General features: G+C 40.5%; 2 protein-coding genes across 2 annotated transcripts in view; both read left to right on the top strand.

The window, feature by feature from the left end:
- Positions 1 to 3,143, top strand: part of FREM1 (FRAS1 related extracellular matrix 1) — a 90,238-nt gene extending 87,095 nt beyond the window's left edge. The window contains exons 35-36 of the mRNA XM_056848834.1: positions 652 to 737; positions 2,805 to 3,143. Of these exons, the coding sequence (XP_056704812.1) occupies positions 652 to 737; positions 2,805 to 3,004 (286 nt within the window). The 3' untranslated portion in view covers positions 3,005 to 3,143. The remainder of the gene's footprint in view (positions 1 to 651; positions 738 to 2,804) is intronic.
- A 5,308-nt stretch (positions 3,144 to 8,451) lies between these two features.
- On the top strand, positions 8,452 to 10,655 carry CER1 (cerberus 1, DAN family BMP antagonist). The gene is made up of 2 exons (XM_056848918.1): positions 8,452 to 8,955; positions 10,301 to 10,655. Exons 1-2 carry the CDS (start codon positions 8,467 to 8,469, stop codon positions 10,592 to 10,594), a joined length of 783 nt encoding a protein of 260 aa, XP_056704896.1. The 5' UTR covers positions 8,452 to 8,466; the 3' UTR covers positions 10,595 to 10,655.
- Positions 10,656 to 17,465: the final 6,810 nt, after the last annotated feature.

Consider the following 17,465-nt stretch of genomic DNA (forward strand, 5'->3'; position numbering starts at 1 on the left):
GGTTCCATATTAACATACCACACCCTCATTAGCACATTATCTTGATACTTACAGGACAATGATTAGCACATTACCTTTGATACTTTTTGCAGGACAATGATTCAGCTCAAACCCAACCCCTTTCTGACTATATATTACTCTTCCTACACACTTGACACTGAGAGACACTGTCCTTCAGTGTTACTCCTCTGAAGATGCCTGCCACAGCTGCTGGCGAAACGTCAGGAAAGAAAATACCAAGACCACGGTCACACAGCCCGGATAACCTACAAGAACCAATGAACTCTGACCGTGAAAGCCTTCAACAATATTTTACTCTATCTATTTTGTATATTATTATGTTGTTTATTGAATTGTTCTAAGACACCCTGTGCCTGGTCTCAGCTGGGAAAGGGCAGGATATAAATCCAATAAATAAATAAATACTGGTGTATAATATTCATCAGACAAAATTTGTGTATCACAGCTTGTCTCTTTTTGGCATGAAGAGCTGCATTTCAAATAGCTTCTTTAAAGAGGATTTGATGATCCCAAGTTTTGAAAATGTGTTGTTCATGAGCCATGCATGCCAGGTGATGATGTGCATATGGCACTTTAATCAGTGGGATAGATGCTACTTCTGACTCTACAATCTTCATTTATTGAGCCCAGGTACCATGGCAGTTTAGCAAGTGTGGCTTCCAAATTACATATGCAGTGGCTGTGGGACTTCAGTGAAAGGAGACCCTTTTGGATAGGTATGTATGAAGCAGAGAGTCACCGTAGCCTATCTCTTACATTTCATAAGAACATAAGAAAATCCCTGCTGGATCAGACCAAGGCCCATCAAGTCCAGCAGTCTGTTCACACAGTGGCCAACCAGGTGCCTCTAGGAAGCCCCCAAACAAGATGACTGCAGCAGCACCATCCTGCCTGTGTTCCACAGCACCTAAGATTTTCTACCAAATGATGTAGAAAAAGGAAGGATAATATTCAAGTACTATTTTCTTAAAATATATTTATCTATAGAGGTTCATAACTAAACCTTTTAGATCATATTCCATGCTCATATTCCAAGAAAATTCCCGGTTTCACAGGTCCTTGGCAGGAAGAATCATAGAGCTGGAAGGGACCACCAGGGTCATCTAGTCCAACCCCCTGCACAATGCAGAAAATTCACAACTACCTCCCTTACACACACACAGGAACCTTTACTCCATGCCAAGAAGATGGCCAAGATGCCCTCCCTCTTATCATCCGCTTAAGGTAATAGAATCAGCACTGCTGACAGATGGCCATCTAACCTCTTCTTAAAAACCTCCAGGGAAGGAGAGCTTACCACCTCCTGAGGAAGCCTGTTCCACAGAGAAAACGCTCTAACTGCTAGATAATTCTTCTTAACATCTAGATGTAAACTCTTTTGATTTAATTTCAACCCGTTGTTCTGGTCCGACCTTCTGGGGTAACAGAAAATAACTCGGCACCCTCCTCTATATGACAGCCCTTCAAGTACTTGAAGATGGTTATCATGTCACCTCTCCGTCTTCTCCTCTTCAGGCTAAACATACCCAGCTCCTTCAACCTTCCCTCACAGGACTTGGTCTCCAGACCCCTCACCATCTTTGTTGCCCTCCTCTGGACACGTTCCAGCTTGTCTACATCTTTCTTAAACTGTGGTGCCCTAAACTGAACACAGTACTCTAGGAGAGGTCTAACCAGAGCAGAGTAAAGTGATACCATCACTTTGCGTGATCTAGTCACTATACGTCTGTTGATGCAGCCTAAGATTGCATTTGCCTTTTTAGCTACTGCATCACACTGCTGACTCATGTTCAGTGTTTGGGCTACTAAAACCCCAAGATCCTTTTCACACACACTGTTGCTAAGACAAATCTCCCCCATCCTATAATTAGGCATTTGATTTTTCCTACCTAAATGCAGAACTTTACAGTTATCTTTATTGAAGTGCATTTTATTAGTTTTAGCCCAATTGTCCAGCCTGTCAAGATCATCCTGTATCCTGGCTCTGTCTTCTACCATATTTGCTACCCCTCCCAATTTAGTATCCTCTGCAGATTTAATAAGCATCCCCTCTATTCCTTCATCCAAATCATTTATAAAGACGATGAATAATACAGGGCCCAGGACAGATCTCTGAGGCACTCCACTAGTCACTCCTCTTCAAGTGGATGAGGAACCATTAACAAGCACTCTTTGGGTGAGATCTGTCAATTAGTTACAGATCCACGTAACAGTAATAGGATCTAAACCACATTTTCCCAATTTGTCAACGAGAATACTATGTGGAGCCTTATCGAAAACCTTACTGAAATCAAGATAAACTATGTCTACAGTATTCCCCTGATCCAGCAAGCCTAGCAGTTGTGCCCTTGAAGCGCTTCTCTGATTTGGCCTCTCTCCCAGCCAATTCTATTATTCAGGAACTTTCCCCTCCCACCTAAAGAGCTCATGGCTCAGCTTCATACTGGATCTTGTGAAGAGCAGTCCTTAACCAGGTGGGATCATGGCACCAGCCAAGGGTCAATGCTGTAGCCATTTGCCACAATTCACAGGTACAGGTACTGAAGACAGTTTAGTAACTGTGATGTTAATTTTAAAACAGAGTTTATGTTTTCACAATGAAACCTCCCAGATTAAAGCTTCCATGAATAGAACATATTTATCCAAGAAAACTATCACTCAAAAACAATACATGGTAGAGAACCAAGGTAGGAAGAAACAGGTAAGAATATTTAGGAGAGACAGTGTTTTGGACTGACCAGCTGTTTGATGGCCACTGATGTGTATAATTTTATTCATTATAGGCTTGAATGATCGAAGAAATCCAGGCCAGTTAGAATGGAATGATGGAGAAAGTGTCGGTTTCACCAACTGGAGAAAAGTTCTGCCTCATCTTTCAAAGAAAAAAAAGAATTGTGTTTTAGTACAGCAGCAGGGGAAATGGCAAAGAAAGGAATGCAGAAAGGGCAAAGGACACAACTATATATGCTCCAGAAAACTGTAAAGAAAGCTGACATTCAAACACATACCTGGCCTTTCTTGTGAATAGTAATTTTAAAACATATTTATTTGAGAGTGCCAGAAGAGCTCAAAATGAGGTGACAGGTAACCTAATTGTAGTAGGTTTATAAAAATCTGTTAGTCTTTAAGATGTCACAAGACACCTTTTTTGTTTCATAAAAGATGGAAGAAATGAGATTTTGTGCTACCCTTTCATCTCTCTTTTCTCATTCAGTGCATTGGGTTTTCTCATTCACTCCTTGAGGGGAACTGCCGTGTGGGCATGGACATATTTTCCTGAACAGGGCATCTTACTCCTACAATGTGACAGTGGTTTGAATCTTAATTTTGAAAAGGTTATAGCAGGTTATCCTCCCGTATATACAAAAATGCACAGTGCCGGTCTCAGACATTTCTGAACTTGAAGTGAAAAGTAAAAATGATACCCCACACACACACATCTTTGCAATGGCTTAGAATGCTGGAGGATGAAAGCAGGAAAATTGTGCCTTCTTTTGAAACTGCCACTTAAAATGGTTGTGCTTGTAGCCTTGTGGTAAAGTTAGCCCTGGTGATATAATACTATAGTGGATTTTTAGACATTAAATTCTGATAATAAGTGAAAGTTCAGTGTATTAATGTGGACAGGGCTCAAATGGTAAGCACTGAACATCATTTTTTATCTGACCTGTCCACCAACTTCAGTAGATTTCAGTCTTAAAGAATCTTGGCAGAATTATTCAAATGTGCTATTTTTCACCGTTATGCCAAAGTCTTGTTTTGTGCATTTATACCTCAGGGATTGTTCATGGGTAGTACCTCTTTCCTTCTCCATAATTTTCTTTTCCCTGGTAAAACTGGGCATATACATTATTATTTTTTACAGTGACGGGAGAATCTGATTCCTGAAGCTTACATATTGCATTTTTCTTCTCCTCGCTATGCCAGTGTCAACAGCATAGAAAGGAATAAGCCGAATCTAGCCAATGGGAATTACCATCTCTGTGTGGGTGGGAATTGAATACAAATCCCATGACAAATCCCATATCCCATGGATATTGGACAGATACTTGGCCTAAAAAGATGAAAAATTGTACAGCCATGTAAAGATGACCCAGAATATCACAGGGTTAGCTTTCTCGTGGTCATATGTATCATCCTTTGAAATGGTCAGGTAATATAACTCTCTAACAGCTCATTCCTGAGCCTTTGGTGGCTGGGGATGGCATGGCCGAGGCATAACTGCGGCACCTCTAAAGAGATTCCCCGGCCTCCGAAAGGCTTAAAAAAGCCTTTTTGAAGCTTACATTTCGAAAATGGGCATTTTTCCCCATTGAAAACAGCAAGGCTGCTCCAGGAAAAACCTGGCACAGCAACACTGTTGCTGAAGGGGATGTTCCCAGCCTGAAAGGGGTCAGGAAGCTGCCTACCGGCAGCTCTGACCCCCAGAATGCCCTGGGAACGCCCCCCAGGATGACGGCATGGGGACCTGTACTGGCGTGATGCCAGTGGGAGGCTCAGCTGCCGTCCCAGGTCTGCGCTGTCTTGCCAGTGCAGGGAGGCCAGTGGCGCAAGTAAGCTGGGTGCTGGAGCAAGCGGGCCAGACTCCGGCACAGCCACTTGTGCGCCTCCTGAGCTCAGGATGGGCTGCCCGTGTTGTAAAATAAGTAGAGAAATCTTAATTTGTGTGGGCTCATTGTGAAACCTTGGAAAAGCATAACTATTCTGTTCTTTTCCACAAATAGGATAGTAATTCCTGATGAAATGGAGAAAAGGGAGGGCAATGGAGTTTTAAAAAATTGGAAAAACACTATAAATGTCTTAACAAGTCAGCAACATTTTAATAGTCACTAGTCTGCAACTCCAAAAGACTTCCAGTAGTCCATTAGAAACAAAATATGATTTCTCAGAAGAAAACTAATTTTTAACATTGGCATTGATAAATATGTGATGAGAATTATAGAAATAAATCAGGCTTCTATTATACACATGTTTTCCTTTTAGGGGCATTTGAAGTGCGTGGGTTTTTACAAATTATATATACATTCTTTACTGAATTCTAGATACAATAGTATGTTTATCATAGCGAGGTTTTGCTTTATTTAAATTAACCTGGTGCTAATCAACATTTGTACTCCAAATACCATTCTATATGTACTGTATCTACTGTAATGCCTAAATATGTACTGTTAATAAAAGCATATTACAAATGATAAAAAATATTGCGGCTGTATCTTTGTTGTCCTTTAATAGTCCCCGTCAATGTTTCTTTGAGACAAAAAATGTTGAAACCCATGGAAATATGTCTTATATCATTGACAATGACAATGGCATTGGCTGCTTCCTTGCTGGAAAGTGAAGTAGAGGTAAGCAGGGTTCTGGTAGTGAATGAGTAGGAAAGAGATCTTGGCTTGTAGTGGATCGTTTGATGAAAATGTCAACTCAGTGAATAGCAGTGGTGAAAAAGTCAAATTCTGTGATAAGGGATTATTAGGAAAATGACTGAAAATAAAATGGCCATGCTGTAATGTAAATATCCATGGCATGGCCACATCTGGAACACTGTTTTACAGTTCTGGTCACCCTATCTCAGAAAAAATATTCCAGAGCTGGGAAAGGGGCCATAAGGAAAGATTAAACCGGCTGATGCTTTTCAGTTTACAGAAAAGGGGACCAGGGGTGGGGTGGGGGATGATAGAAATTTATAAAATTATGCATGAGGTGGAGAATGTGAATAGAAAGAATTGTTTCTCCCCATTTTTAACTTGGGGGCATCTACAAAAGAAACAACAGTGCAGGTTCTCAGATCTATGAGGTCTATGCTTGCTGCCCATATACCTGTATGCTGCCTACTCCTAGATCACAGTCCCAGAAACTCCTTAGAGGAATCTGCTATTGAAGTAAGCTCCCCCACACACACATATTCACTGCGCTAGATCCTACAAAACACAAATGCTTCTTGATTAGGCAGTGGATCTTTCCTGCCTACCTCTTCCCAACCTTCTTTGCTCTCCCCCCCACACAAAAGTATTGCTGAGGGTTAGGGTATTCCCATGGATTAAAAAGTAATGTGGCACAGGGGCTGTAAATAGAAGGAGTAAAAAGCCTGGCAAGTTATATCATACTACTCTGCTTAGGTACATGCAGAGTTTTCCTCCATACTTAACAACCTTCCTCCAGTGAAAGAGGCTTTTCATCTACTAGAAGATACTCTTCCTCCAGAAGAAGGTGACTCTAGCTTGTGGAAAGTTAGCTGAGCAGAGTGGTAGGATACAATCCACTATTTTATTTTTTAATGGAGATTTCATCCTGAAAGCCTGACACACAAGGATATTGCTAATAGTGTATGACCCTTAAATGTATACTCATGCAATTTCCAATTACTAGAGGAATCTGAAAACATGTCAATTGACTACTGTCTCTCAACATGAGATTTAAAGAGTACCTTGAAGCAGTTTAGGTATTTCCAGGCACCTCAAAAGCTGAAATTTGACACATTAACTAAGATGGTCTGAAAGGGATTCACTGTAAATGTCTCCTTAGAAGAGGAGGCTGAAGTTGGTTCCCAGTTCGTTCCTCCTTAGAAGCAAGAGGATACTTAAAGACTTCATAGGAAGCTGACATTTCACATTGCCAAAGACGCGCTGGTTAACAGAGATGTCCTCAGTTGCTTGCTTTTAACGAACTGGGCTCTAATCAACAAACGTTTATCCGACAAATAAATCCGTTTAAGATTCCACAAGAGTTCTTTTTTTGTTTTTGCAGTAACAAATGAATGTTACTCTGGAAGATTTTACTAGTTTATTTTACATTCTGGAAGATTTTACTAGTTTATTTTACATTCCAAGGCCATTTGGGGCAATCAGTCTGAAAGATCAGAATTCTGAAATGAAAGAAAATTGAAAGGATTTTACTGGTCTGAAATAATATACTTTAAATTCAATCTAAAAATGTAATGTTATTACCAATAACATGCTGGGCACCAAATTCTGAACATGCTTCTGAATCAAGATTATCTTTTCAGTAAGTCTGCTTTTTGATTCACTTAATTGCATTCCCTGTGTAAACAGCTGTTTGTGTATTCATGATGCCATTTGCTGTTCCCAGGGATTCTGTTTGTTTTTCGTTTTGCCCCTTCAATTTGTCTCCTGACCAGAATCCTGTTTACTCACTCCAATCCACAGCCTTGTCCTATTGAAAGAATGCTTTTGGACAGCCCCACACTGGGCAACATACAGAAACCAAGTTGCAATCTGTCACAGCGTGTTGTGGGGGGTGGCTTTTAAAAATTGTAGTCATTTCTGTATGTTGCACCTATTCTTAATTATGGCTTTTTCATTTATAAGATTTTTTCTCTGTATAAACGTCCAAGTCCACAACTGAGAACCATACTTTATGTCCATGAAAGCTTATACTGTAATAAAACATGGGTTTCTTCATTGTTTCTGGTAGACTAAGAGCATTCACACCTGCCAATTAAATACATATCCTTCCTACATTGATCTCTGCATCCACCTCCTTCCTTTGCCTCGGCTGTCTCATTTCTGTCAGATCTTAAATTTAAAGACAGGGACCTTTCTTGCTGTACAGTATGAAGGGCCAGGCACATTGACAGAGCTATATAAATTCAAAATAATATTATGGTATTTACCTTATTGTATGCATCTGAAATAAAGTACTGTCTAAACAGCTAAATATGCTACAGTCTCATTGAGATTTTACAAATAGATCAACACCTGTCAAAAAAACAAGATTCCTCCCTCAAACTACCTACACTCTTTGTTTATTCTTGTTTAAAGCGGTCCCCTCTCCCTTTTGTTAGGCTGACCTTTCAGCTTCCCTTCTTCATCTACCTGTAGGTGGGGAATTAAATATGACAGACTGTACTGGAAGCCAAAGGGAGGCTTGTGGGACTTGAACGGATTTATTGAAGGATGAGGTTTTTTGGGCTAGGGCCTACTCCATTAAGCCACCACATCATCTGAGGAAGTGGGCTCTAGTCCACAAAAGATTATACTTCAACAAAGCTATTCACCTTTAAGGTGTCACAGGAGACCTTTCTGTTTTGGTTGCAATAGACTAACACAGCTGCCCCACTTGAGAATGTATTGGAACGCTAATACACATTTAGGAAATGTCCACAGTTCCTAGACAGCCTCTAAACAATTTATCCAAACACTGACAATCACTCCTGCCTGGGAAAACAGATCCCACTTTAGATAATGCATTCTGAATACACATTCTTCAAGTTAGGAAGATTAAGATACTCAGGATACTCTTATCATAATCACAGCCTGCAGTTAATGAACACCACCTGTTTTGTCCCCCACCACCTTCCTCTAAGAGAGCACCATTCAGACTCTAAAACTGTAGACTTCATATAAATACAGTAGCCTGCTTTCAAACCATTTCTGAAGCTGCAAGAAATTAAGGGGGAAAGGAGTACCCACCCAGAAGGCCAGCATAATGTTTTTGCTATTGATTCAAATGCTGCTGATTTCATGCCATGGAACAAGGGAGCAAACAGAAGAGCTACAGAAGAAAAGGGGAGAAACAATTCCACACTTTTTGACTCAAGATTTGCTAAGGGAAGATCTAGCCGATAATGAGGGCGTTCCGGAACGTGGTTGGTTTGGGGCAAACCCATTGGCAGAGATGACGAGCAAGGAGCAAGATGAATCCCAAAGGGCCAAATTTGTTTCCCCATATAGAGATGCAACTCAAGATGTTGGGAACTGGGCCCCCACATGTGGGTCTCCGCATTCAGAGGATGCAAAAAAAACATCTTCCCATCCACACTGCAAAAGGGAAGCAGAATCACCCTTCAGGAAAGATGCCAAAAGGTTCTGGGACCTTTTTATGTTGAAAACCAAGTCAAGGTCTGAAGAAGTTGTCCTTCCCATCAAGACCAATGAGATGTACGAGGAGACTTGCAGCACTCTGCCATTTTCTCAGGTAATGTTTGTGAAGTACTGCTGATATTCATAAGTTCAAATTGCACTTTTAATTTTCAAAATATTTCTCCCTAACAGCAACCTTGTGAGGTAAGTCTCCATTTCCCCAATTTTACTGATTGGACATTGAAGTCAGAATACGGCATTGCTGACAGCTTGCTTAAAAATCCATGCTCGAAATTAAAATGTATTTGGGAGTGCTGCAAGTCTTGGAGCCAGAGAGCCTGCAGCCTTTGGCAACAATGTTCTATCACAATAACTTTTATATTTCTGCTGCTGAGGTAAAGATTACTTGAGGGCATGTAAATACTTAAAATGGATGCTGCCCTTTACATAGATGGAAGCTGCTTTAAGAGGTAAGCGTTTCATTAAAAATTTCTGCTCAAGAATCTGGAGTAAACACTGCACAGCAAGAACCCAACTAGAGTTGTGTACATGTTAAGAGTTTCCTACATTGAGGTAACAATATGAACATGTGCCTAGCTATCTGTCATAAAGTATATACATTATGTTGATATTATCAGATTCTAAGCATGACTAAGATGCTTAGAATCTTTTGAAAAAGAAAAAGTAAATCACAACATCTAAACATACAACAGATAAAGGATTTTCTTTTCCCCCCAAAACTGTATTGTATATTATATAAAGAGGACAACAGATTAATAAGGAGTCGGTTAAGTACATGAAGTGTGACTTGCAAAGTCACTGGACAGACTGAAGCTGACCACTATCCCCCCCCCCATCTATATAAGGGGGTAATAATACTGGCCTTTCTTATAAGGTAGGTCTAAAGGATTACTGATACTTAAAAAAAAAAACCTCAGCTGTTAATCATTCTGTACAGTAGTTCCATATGATTAGCAGCATGGTCATGTTTCAAAGGGAATCTTACATTTATAGAGAAATTATAGGTAAGCAAACATTTGATCAATTAAAACCCCCCAAAGTAAATTAACATCTTTATTGAGACAGAATTATGAATTACTACTGTTCTTCTGTTTTCAAGGGCAAAGCACCCTTTGCTCCTTTGTCCCAGTAGCCTTTGGTGCAACCTGAGACTTCTTTTGCACTAGCATTGCCTAACCTAATTAAATCTACAAAACTTCACTCCATCTTAAGAATTACCATAAGATTTGAAGGCTTGAGCCCCAATGTCATGCCCCCACATCATCTTCTCTCCCCACTCACTCCTTTAATTTTGAACTTGAAAGATTGCCCACTACTTAGCAACATTTTGGTTAATCCTGAAAAGTTATTACCTACAGCTATGTATATATGAGTGTATGTATTTGTTCTCTAAGAAAATGTCTACGTAAGTGCTTTAACAGGAGTGTGCTTTCTTTTAGAGCATTGTGTATGAGAACTGTGAGACGGTGGTGGTGCAGAACAACTTATGCTTTGGGAAATGCAGTTCCTTTCATGTTCCTGGTCCTGAAGATCGCCTTTATACCTTCTGTTCCCACTGCTTGCCAACCAAGTTTTCCATGAGACATTTGGAGATGAACTGTACCAGGGTTGCTCCTCTGTTCAAGGTGATTATGATTGTAGAAGAATGCAAGTGTGAGGTTCAGAAGATTAAAGACCCTGAGATAGGATTTCTGCACTCAGATGTGCATGCAAATGTATACAAACACAACTGATCCTTTCAAAGCTACCTTTATCCTTCACATTGGCAAGAAGAGACAAGATATCCATTACACGTTCTACTTGTTCTGTTTTTATAAAGTCTGATGCTTGATGTGTGTGTTTCTCTTGTACAAAATGGACAGTGCCCAAAATAGCTATTGCTGAATGTGCTCTTCTATACCAAGAAAGTTGGGTGGGTCTTCATTGTTACACTTCACTTCATATATCTCAGATATGATCCTTGGACTAAAAACAATTAGGCATCTTGATTCCAAGGACTTTTTGTTTATTTGTTCATTGGCAACATATCCTTTGCCTTATACTCATTACTTTCACTCATAGCTAATTCAACTGGATGTAGGAACCATTCACCAGTTTACCTGTATTTGGACATTTCTTTTTACAAACGAGCAGCTGATCACTCACTTTTTGTGATACGGTGCTACCAAAATATTGGATCTTAAAGGAAAACATTACTAAATAATGGGGAAAATCAGAATTGTGACCTGTTGATGGTGGACCAGCCTTAATTATAATAAAACAAATGTTAACATGACTTTGTCATATTGAAAGGAGTGAGGCAAGCATGTTGTTTAGCCATTTTTATTAATTTCCCTTTAAATTGGGATTTAATTTTAATATGACTTAATTGTGCTTCATCATTGCAAGTCAACTCAAATGTACACATAAATCTATTTTGTTCAACAGGACTCTAGGCACAGAAATGTAGCCATTCAGCCCAATCCCAGTCATGTTTTCTTAAATCCTGATGGGTGCGATTAGAGCTACTCCCTAGTACATTTTGGAGGGCTAGCAGTTGATGGACCAAAAGCAGCTCCAAAGGACCTAAAGCAGCATTTCCCCCTCCCCATGCCACTTGTTTTTGTGGACACCACATGATTATATGGGCACCACATGAGATCTGTAGTGGGAAGGGGAATCAACAGAAACCCCTCCATTTGTGTAAACCGCAGATCCAAGGAAATGTCTCTTCAATGATAAAGTCCTTGAAGGCATTTTCCTTTTCAAATTGCATCCTATCAACTATTTAGAAAGAGGAAAGATAGCTATCCCTTCCAAACAGACACCCTCTTATTGTCACTACCTACAATAAGGAAAAATACTTAAGTTATTTCTCCTTATATCTTTGGATCCCTGAGAAATGCAGCTTCAGGCCATTTTGCTAGCCTCCTATAGAAAAAAAAACATCCAGATCAAAGGGAATAGTCTCTGTGTGGATAGCTGGTTGGATTGGGCCCTATGTGTGAATTTTCTCTGTTTAGAATGGAGGTGTTAAGAGAAAACAACAGCTGTAATTGTTAATTAGATTAGTGCACTAGCTTTTGGGGCTGAGTGTTTAATTAACCCAGCAATGATCAGCTGCATGTAATTAACACTGTATTCTGTTATATCAAGGATGTGTTAATTTGATCTGATTTTTAGAGTGAACTTCCACATTCAGAGCAAGTTGTGACCAGGTGCTAACAGAATATTGCTGGGGAGGGGGGTAGAGCCAGAGGATAGGGGTCTTATATAGACCCCAGAGACTTAAATGCAGTAACACTGGAAATGCCAAATGGGGGTTGTTTCTGAAAAGTTCCCTATTTATTTTGATTTGTTTTTATTTCATTTTAGTTTAATTTACAAGGTTTCTCAGGGATGTCCCTAATTGAGGGGGGGAATAACAAGTGTTCAGTTATTGCTGCACTGTATCTTATGTAAAGACTGTTACCTTTAAAGCTATTTTAACTGCTGTTAATTGTCAACTCCTGGGGTGCATTTTTTCTTTCACATGCACAATCAGATTACTCCTTAAATACCTGACCAGATTCACAGAGATACCAGTAAAAATATGCTAACAATATGCCAAGTGCTGTCACCTTGTTGTTAGTCCAGATTCCAGGGGACACGGGTGGGAACCAGCTGAAATAACAGATTGGACGCCTACAGCCCTTTCCTGTAAGCACAACCTTCTTTGAATGACATTCAACATCTGGATTTTTAAACAATTAATGCTGAAAAAATCCAGTCCCTGCCAGTTTAACTGTAGCAGGCTGCTAATAATATTACATCATCTGTCAGCAAGATTTACAAAGTTTCTGATCAAATGGAAGCTTAACTTCCAGTGAGTATATCAGGCTCTTAGCCTATTAAAATATGTGTGTGTGTGTGAAGTGCTGTCAAGTCGCTTCCGACTCATGGCGACCCTATGAATGAAAGTCCTCCAAAATGTCCTGTCTTTGACAGCCTTCCTCAGATCTTGCAAATTGAAGGCTGTGGCTTCCTTTATTGAGTCAAACCATCTCTTGTTGGGTCTTCCTCTTTTCCTGCTGCCCTCAACTTTTCCTAGCATGACTGTCTTTTCCAGTGACTCTTGTCATCTCATGACGTGACCAAAATACGATAGCCTCAGTTTAGTCATTTTAGCTTTTAGGGTCAGTTCAGGCTTGATTTGATCTATAACCCACTGATTTGTTTTTTTTTTGGCAGTCCACGGTATCCGTAACACTCTCCTCCAACACCACATTTCAAAGGAATCTATTTTCTTCCTATCAGCTTTCTTCACTGTCCAGCTTTCACACCCATGCATAGTAATAGGGAATACGATGGCATGAATTAATCTAGTCTTGGTGGCCAGTGACACATCCTTACACTTCAAAATCTTTTCTAGCTCCTTCATGGCTGCCCTTCCCAATCTCAATTCTGATTAAAATATGGCCACTTAGAATCATAGAGTTGGAAGGGACCACCAGAGTCATCTAGACCAACCCCCTGCACAATGCAGGAAATTCACAACTACCTCCCCCACACACCCCTAGTGACCCCTACACCATGCCCAGAAGATGACCCTCTCATGGTCTGCCTAAGGTCATAGAATCAGCATTGCTGACAGATGGCCATCTAGCGTCTGCTTCAAAACCTCCAGGGAAGGAGAGCTTACCACCTCCCAAGGAAGCCTGTTCCACAGAGGAACCGCTCTATTAGAAAATTCTTCCCAACCTCTAGACGGAAACTCTTTTAATTTATTGGTTCTCGTAGGTTATCTGGGCTGTGTAACCGTGGTCTTGGTATTTTCTTTCCTGACGTTTCGCCAGCAGCTGTGGCTGGCATCTTCAGAGGAGTAACACTGCAGGACAGACATTGGAGAGACACTGTCCTGCAGTGTTACTCCTCTGAAGATGCCAGCCACAGCTGCTGGCGAAACGTCAGGAAAGAAAATACCAAGACCACAGTTACACAGCCCGGATAACCTACGAGAACCAATGAACTCTGACCATGAAAGCCTTCGACAATCTTTTGATTTAATTTCAACCCATTGGTTCTGATCTGACCTTCTGGGGCAACAGAAAACAACTCGGCACCATCCTCTATAATGACAGCCCTTCAAGTACTTGAAGATGGTTCTCATAACCCCTCTCAGTCTTCCCATCTTCAGGCTAAACATACTCAGCTCCTTCAACCTTTCTTCATAGGACTTGGTCTCCAGACCCCTCACCATCTTTGTTGCCCTCCTCTGGACACATTCCAGCTTGTCTACATCTTTCTTAAATTGTGGTGCCCAAAACTGAACACAGTACTCTAGGTGAGGTCTAACCAGAGCAAAGTGATACCATCACTTCACGTGATCTGGACACTATACTTCTGTTGATACAGCCCAAGATTGCATTTGCCTTTTTAGCTATCACATCACACTGTTGACTCCTGTTCAGCGTTTGGTCTAGTAAGACCCCAAGATCTTTTTGCGCACACCTCTGCTCCCTCATTCTATAATTATGCATTTGATTTCTACTACCTAAATGCAGAACTTTACATTTATCTTTGTTGAAGTGCATTTTATTAGTTTTAGCCCAATTCTCCAGCCTGTATCCTGGCTCTGTCTTCTACCATATTTGCTAACCTTCCCAATTTAGTATCATCTGCAAATTTAATAAGCATCCCCTCTATTCCTTCATCCAAATTATTTATAAAGATGTTGAACAACACAGGACCCAGGACAGATCCCTGAGGCACTCCACAAGTCACTTCTCTCCAAGTGGATGAGGAACCATTAACAAGCACTCTTTGGGTGCGATCTGTCAACCAGTTACAACCAGTTGCAGATCCACCTAACAGTAATAGGATATGTTATTATCTAAATGGTCTTATCCATTATCTAAATGATTTGGATTAATCTATAGGGGTTTTGTTGCATGAAGGCTTTGGCTTTTATGACAGATTGTTTAACTAGTTTGCTTCTGTTTCTTCTGCGTCGTATGATTGGACGTATGAAACTTGGTTACAACTGTGAATTTACACAGTGGTCACAGAGTGGTAAGTTGAAGTACTGCAGTCCAAGCTCTGCTCACGACCTGAGTTCGATCCCGATGGAAGTCGTTTTCAGGTAGCCAACTCAAGGTTTACTCACCCTTCCATCCTTCTGAGGTCGGTAAAATGAGTACCCAGCTTGCTGGAGGTAAAGTATAGATGACTAGAGAAGGCAATGGCAAACCACCCTATAAACATAATCTGTTTAGTAAACGCTGTAATGTGACATCACCCCATGGGTCAGTAATCACCCAGTGCATGCATAGTAGATTACCTTTACCTTTATTTGTATAGTAGGCTAGTGTTTCCCAACTGGTGGGTCTTGACCAGAAAGTGGGTCCCAGGTTCTTGCCATTTGATTGATTTATGCATGCTCAAGTGGGTCACCATAACAAGTAAATTTACACTTGTGGGTCACTTTACCAAAATGATGGGGAACCACTGTATTAATAGGTTCTATGACTAGTGTTTGAACTGAACTGGAAAACCCAAGGGTATAGATGTCTGCTTAGAGCCCTGTGGGGAAGAGTGAAGCTGCAGTATTGCAGTCCAAAGCTCTGCTCACGACCTGAGTTCGATCCCAATGGAAGTTGGTTTCAGATAGCCAGCTCAAGGTTGACTCAGCCTGCCATCCTTCCGAGGTCGGTAAAATTAGTACCCAACTTGCTGGGGGTAAAGTGTAGAGACTGGGGAAGGCAAAGGCAAACCACCCCGTAAACATAGTCTGCCTAGTAAACGTTGGGATGTGACATCACCCCATGGGTCAGTAATGACCCGGTGTTGTGGACTTCCGCTAGAGACACTGATCTGAGCACTACGTCCCTCGGGGGCTCCTGAGGGAACCAAGAAATGTTCGAACTGGGGGTGCCAAATTGCACTCCTGCCCGGCTCTAATCAGTGAGTTGGGTAGCAGGAACTTCCCTGCAGCCTTCAAGAGCGTTAGACCCCCATTTTTTCTGAGAGAGCCTCTGGGAGACTCTCGGAATTTTGGGTGTGGTCCCGCCGGCATAGAGGGGAATAACACAGCTGTGAACATCTCTTTGGAATCAGGCTCAGATCTCCTCTACCTATTACCATCTAAGCAACTATTATACCGAAGCAAGAATACCTAATCTCCTAAAATCTGAGTAAGTGAAAAGAATTTTGTTTTACCTGGATCTGGAAGCTCCGAGAGATTGCTAAATACATCTTTTGCGAAATACATCTTTCAAATCCGTATCTCCACACCCAATGTTTAAATGACTCTTTGAAAACAAGAAAAGATCAGATAAACCGGCAGGAATCCTATCAATTTGATCGGTGGGAAGACATAACAACTAGGATTTTTGAAAGACGCTTCAGCTATCAATCAGAAACTACGACGTATAAAGAGGAGGGAGGAGGAGTAACCCCACCTCCACCCCAAGGTGTCGTCTTTCTAACTAAATTAAGTCTTCCTGCCACTTCCTTCCCGGAAACAATCTATCATTGAGAGAGTATTAGAGAACTTTGAATCGGATGTGTGGCATTATCGTGTAACTAGCAAATACTTCCCAAGTCCCTGAACAAAAGGAAGATGGAAGGTTTACGACCCTGATTCCTGCAGCACCTCTTTGTTATTTACAACACCGGTGTATTTGTCTGGACTTTACCAACTAAGTCTTAACAGAATTTTCAGAAGCAGCAACCATGGAACGTCTGACTAAACAGCTGGATCAATTTTCTGCTTTGATGAACACTATCAATTTATCAACCAAAAACTGGATATCATCTTAGACGGTCTTAAAGATATAAAAACCCAAATCATCACAATGAAGTCAGAGGTGACACTAGAGCGCTCTCTAGTTGACAAGAGAGACGAAGAACAGAAGAATCTTGCAAAGGAAACGGAGAACTACAATAAACAAACTGCAACAGTCCAGCTGGCAACAACGGATCTGAATGTGAGTGACTTTGACTTCTGTCTCTATAATCTGCCTGATGAACTTTTTAACACCAGCTTCGAGGACTTAAAGGGTAGAAAAACTGGAGCTACTGAGATCTCTTTCTTTGATTTTGGGATGGAAGAAATTGCAATGCAGATCTACTATGAAGATCATTCACCTGCAGAAGAAACTTTACCAACAACTTCCAAGGATGCTCTTCGACGTTTAGTGTTAATAAGGAAAAGAAGAAAATGCTGGAAATTCCGGACAAAGGGACTGATTTAAAAGAGTCTAGTTTTTCTTTTGGAAGGGGTTAAAAAGGAACCGGTTAAAAGGCTTGGCTTTAATGGAAATAGAATTATATATGATATCAATGTACTAGAAATATAATTTGTATTAAGTGAGTGTTTGGGAGAAATGGAGGATTTACAAAATAATTAATTTTTAATGGAAGTAATTAAATGTTTCCTACTGTTCTAATCCATTTATTATTAGTGAGATTTACTAACTTTCTTCCTTTTCTTTCTTTCCCCCCCTTCATGATAGTATTAATTATTAATCTTTTTCTCTCTGAAGAATGTAAATGCCAAAGAGATTAATAAGTATTAGTAACAATATCAGGATTAGAATTTTATGCAAAAGAGACTACTAATTTATCACAAGATGGAGGGAGGTG

This window comes from Euleptes europaea, chromosome 4 (assembly GCF_029931775.1).
Source record: "Euleptes europaea isolate rEulEur1 chromosome 4, rEulEur1.hap1, whole genome shotgun sequence".
Classification (NCBI taxonomy): Eukaryota; Metazoa; Chordata; class Lepidosauria; order Squamata; family Sphaerodactylidae; genus Euleptes; species Euleptes europaea.